We start from the raw sequence: 4,794 nt of genomic DNA, 5'->3' as shown, positions 1-4,794 counted from the left end.
CTCCCATTGAAACTTCGGTGTTTGTCAGTCATATCAATGAATTGTTATAGCAAATCGAGTTATTGGGAACTCGGGGTAACACATTCCATTCTAAAAATTAAAATTGCCAGTATTTGTGACAACTTCCATGTATTATACCATGAGATCACCAAGTCTGCGGCAATACCATTGACGCGCTTCACTAGAGTCTCGAGCCTTTCAAACTCACAATTGGCGAATTGGAGGAGATCCAGAACTGAATTGTTTGAAAATACGTTTCTTAATCGAGTTCAGTTTCTTTTTTTTGGAAAAATAAAACGCTGTTTTTAGTCTTTGTCAAGTAATTTCTAATTATAAAAATAGAATAAGTGGTAATTCCCGAAAAAATAAACCTAAAACAGCTGACCAAAAATCATTATTTGGGCATTTTGGCCAATCATTTTTCTGTCAATCAATTTATTCTTTGTCAAGTAATTATTCTGCCTCTTGTAGACCATGCTTGAAATTAAAATCATTTTATGTAAGTTTGAATAATTTCTTTTTTGGTTTTTAATTGAAAAAAACATTATGTATGAGGTAATAATGTTTTTGAATGAGATTTATATAAAATTAAATATAAAAACAAAAAACTCTATTAACATACAATGGAAAACGAGTTAACAGCACTCTCAGCACTTTGCACAAATGCAGCAAAGGCGGTGTCAGATTTCAACAAATATAAAACGGAATACAACTTTGTTGACGACAAGTCACTTGACATTGATCAACGCATCGAAAATGCAGAAGGGTACTTCGACAGACTTGATGAAGTATTTGAGAGAAAGAAGAACATCACAACTTCACTTAACACGATCGTCACTGATTTGGATAACGCATCAAACAAAATCAAAGAAGAGATGGCTCTATATTCAACACAGAATGATAACGACAAGTTGTATGAGATATTTAATGTCAAAATAGCACTTTATGAAGAAAAGTGCCAAATGGATATAAAACCACTTGAAGATGAAATCAACAAAATCAAACAAGCAAAAAACAATAAAATTGATCAAATAGTAAAATCGGAAAAATACATCGATGCAAAGAAACAACATGTTGATGAAGAAGAAAAAGCCTGCCTTGAAAAGTTGACAGGAAAGAAGATTGGAAGTGTTGTGTTTAAATCAGACAAAGACAGTTGGTCACAAAACAATTCAGTGTTTGATGCAAAAGTCATGAACAAAAGCAACTTGTGTTTTTTAATAGAAGACACAAATCACAACAAGTTTGGTGGCGTGTGCACTGGAAATATCAATGCTGTTGGCAAATATATCAACAGTGGTAGTTCTTACATCTTTTCACTTGTGAGAAACGGCACTTTAAATCCAAAAAAGTTTGGTAAAAGTGGAAAATACACAGATAGTGAATTTTTGCTTTATTCTCAAAACAGTTCAAGTCTCTTTGGATTTGGTTATGATATAGGTGTGTACAAAAATGGCATTGATGGTAGTGATAGCAACCCAAAAACTTTCACCGCCAAACAAAACGAGTTGACTGATAATCGCAATTTCACACCAAAAAGTGTTGTTGTCTTCCAACTTAACTGATTTTTTGTCATTTTTTTATTTTAATTTAAACTTTGTAACACGTTAACTCCATAAGTGTCATATTTGTAATATGCCACGTCACCACAACTCGAATTAATGTACACAGTTTTAACAAAATCTGTCCTTTTTTGAAGGGCCGGACAGACGTAAAGAAAACGGGTTTCATCCTTCAAACCTAACACTGGAACAAACACTCGATTAGGATATCTTGATGTTTTTTTTTCAGGCATCTCCTCTTTGTGTCTAGTATCTTCCAGAGATGGATTCACGACGCCGCAACTCGCCGGGTTCAACAAGTTTCGACAGTTGCGGCATATCTACTCTTTGTGTCCCGTTGTATCTTTTTGAAGTATGTCAATTGGAAAGTAGTTTGGTATTTTTATTTATTATGGGTTTTTTTCAAACTACAAACTATAGTAAAAACTATTAAAATCATATTAAAGTTGATATTTTCATCTAAAAATAAATAGCACAAATGTTGATATAATTAATTATAATTTAATAGTTTGGTAACACAAATTATTTTTTTAAAGCAAAAAACTAAGAATAGATCAATAGACATAATTAAAATATAACAATTGACAGTATATAGTAAATTGACTATTTTAAATAAATAAAAACATCAGTGATGTTGTGAAATGAATCGCTACTTTTAAATGTATTTTTGCGTTCTACAGATAAAGTTAATATGATTAAATCAATTTGTATTGATTTTGTATCGAAACTCTAATTCCTTATTAAAAATAGAACATCACCAATTTTATTTGTCATTGGAAATATCCATCACTCAATGAAAATTGTTTGCAAAGGCATCTTTCAAAGACTCAAGGCATCTAGTTGAAATTAAACTATAAAAAATAATAAAAATATTATATTTTTTGACAACTAGACTCTTGTATTTAAACTAGATTTTAATTTAAAAAAACTAAAAAACGATGTAATAATTATTTATCCTTGTCTTTTTGTGTTTTACTTGAATCAACCTGTTCTTAGTCTTCAAAAGTAATTGCACTTACCCGATCAACTTCAAGTTGTTTGTTGTTCAGATCTTCACCGGCCTTTATGACCTGTCTTCCAACTCAACAATTCTTAATTGACCGTCTCTGACTGGTTGTCGTGTTTTTTCAAATCGGCTTGTGTCTTACCAATTTGGGTGTTGAAAGTTGACTCCTTCTGTTCGAATTCTACAAGCTTTCTCTCAGCCTCTTCAACCTTTCTGGTATACTGTTTAGCTTGTTTCTTAGCTTTAGCAGCCGCGTTTTGTGCTTCTTCCTTTTCTGTTTCGATTACTTCCAATTCTGTTTCGTATTTCGCTTTCAACTTAGCAATAGAAGCTCCAGTAGCACCAGCGTCCGCCAATTTAGCTTCTGAATCGGTGACTTTAACTCTAAGTTTTTGAGTTTCTTTGTCGGGTTTTTGTTTCATTGCTCTCTCCTTCTCAAGTTCCTTCTGTGAATCAGCCTTTCGAACAGCATCTGCACTTTCAGCTTTCTGTCTTTCTTCATCAAGTTGGGCTTGGATTTCAGCAATTCTTGCATTTAATATGTTCTTTATTTTTGAGCAACAGAAGCCGGTGCACTGACTTGGACTTTAAGTGATGAGACTTGTGCATTGAGTGCTTTGACTTGGTCTTCCATCTTCTTTCTTCTATTAGATTGGTCCGCAGCAGTCTTCTCAGCCTCCGCTTTGTCTTCCAATGCCATCTTCTTTTGTGCTTCAAGTGCCTTAATCTGTGATTCATAATCTCAATCTTCAAAGCGTCTTCAACTGATTGCTTCTTCATATCATTCTTAGCAGCATCAAGTTGAGTGTTCTGATCTTTCAGCACAGCAACCTCCTTCTCCAAATCAGCAATGTCGTCTTCCTTCTCGTGCAATTGTGTCTCAAGATCCTTTGAATTGTCTTCTTCGGCTTCAAGCTTCTTTTTCGAGTCAGAAATTTCGCTTTCCATATCTTCAATGTTTTTGTTCAACTCAGTGATGACACTATCCCTCTAAGCAACAGTCGCTTTATGTTCAATATTTCGTCTTGAAGTCTTTGATTATCAGCTTCAAATTTCTTGTACTCAGTGGTTAACTTGCTCAAGTCTTCCTTTCCTTTCTTAATATCACCTTGAAGTTCCTCAATGTGTTCTTGGTCTTCTTGTGATTTTATATCCGCCTCATCAAAAGCTATCTTCTTCGACTCAATGTCTTCTTTAAGTTCTTCAATTTCGTCTTTGAGCTTCTGGACCAAAGCTTCCAAGTCGACGTTCTTGATTTTCATCTCAGCAAGTGCCTTTTCAGCGGCTTCTCTCTTTGCAATTTCTTCAGCAATCTTCTTCTTAAAAGTTTCAATTTTTTGTCCTTAGCTGCGAATTAACACTCATCAACTCTTCTTCTCTTAAGTGTTGGTCGGACCTTTTGTAACAATCTGAACCAGACCCAATTTCTGAATTGGTACCAAGTGTGGATGGTGTCTTAAATGACAGTAATAGCAATCTGTTCATTGAGTTTCTGTTCAATGAGTTTTCTTTGTGAGATGGCTTTTGCACACATATGAAGACCACCAACAATTTCAGTGACTCTGTTCTCTCTAATTTCTTCAATTTCATCAAGAACACCAACCTTGGAAAAAATCTTGATCTTTCCAAATTTGAATTCTTCAGTGTTCACTCTTGGCTTGCCATCCTTCTTTTACTTCTCACAAAATAGTTTCATGAAATCTTTGACGACTGTCATGGCGTCTGAAGACTTCTTGTTAATGTTCGTTCCAAGAAATTGAATTTCTTCAAGAATTCGTTGCAGTTCATTCTGTTTGGATACCCAAGACGTGTAATTCTAATACCTTCTAAGACACTATTGCATCTCAATTGCTTCAAGACAGTCGAGTCGATGAAGTAGTGTCTTCTCTTCTGTCCATTTGGAAGAATGCATATCTAATGAAGTGTGGTGTAGCCATTCTCAACTTCTTCATAAGATCATCAAGTTGTTTTCTGTGGTTAGATTCTACAGTCAAGAACTTGGCACCTCTCTGGCCCTTCTTGGCTCCACCAGCCGAAGCTCTGAAGTCATCACCACCAGCAACATGCAAACTGAACAATTCTGAAATGAACTTCCTTTGAGCAGCCAAGAAAGTCTTTTTTATATGTGGGTTTCAATGTAATTTTTGTTTTTTAAAATTCTGTCTATCATCATATCTTAGTTTTATTTGAATTGTTCAATTTTACTTATTTACTAATTTTTCTTTT

At 34.3% G+C, this 4,794-nt stretch overlaps 2 protein-coding genes across 2 annotated transcripts; both read right to left on the bottom strand.

Moving 5' to 3' along the window:
- Nucleotides 1-2,654: 2,654 nt before the first annotated feature.
- Nucleotides 2,655-4,158, bottom strand: EIN_382780 (hypothetical protein; the record flags this gene model as incomplete). Its single annotated transcript, XM_004254407.1, has 5 exons — nucleotides 2,655-3,079; nucleotides 3,145-3,295; nucleotides 3,334-3,486; nucleotides 3,552-3,887; nucleotides 3,928-4,158. 5 exons carry the CDS (start codon nucleotides 4,156-4,158, stop codon nucleotides 2,655-2,657), a joined length of 1,296 nt encoding a protein of 431 aa, XP_004254455.1.
- Nucleotides 4,159-4,421: 263 nt separating this feature from the next.
- EIN_382770 (hypothetical protein) lies at nucleotides 4,422-4,658 on the bottom strand (the record flags this gene model as incomplete). Its single annotated transcript, XM_004254406.1, has 1 exon — nucleotides 4,422-4,658. A coding segment is annotated over one exon (237 nt), but the record flags the coding sequence as incomplete, so codon positions are not given.
- Between the last annotated feature and the right edge of the window lie 136 nt (nucleotides 4,659-4,794).

This window comes from Entamoeba invadens, assembly GCF_000330505.1.
Source record: "Entamoeba invadens IP1 unplaced genomic scaffold scaff_1105074725743, whole genome shotgun sequence".
In the NCBI taxonomy this organism is placed as follows: Eukaryota; Evosea; order Mastigamoebida; family Endamoebidae; genus Entamoeba; species Entamoeba invadens.
Note: the sequence above shows the minus strand (reverse complement) of the source record. Positions and strands in the feature narration are given on the sequence as shown.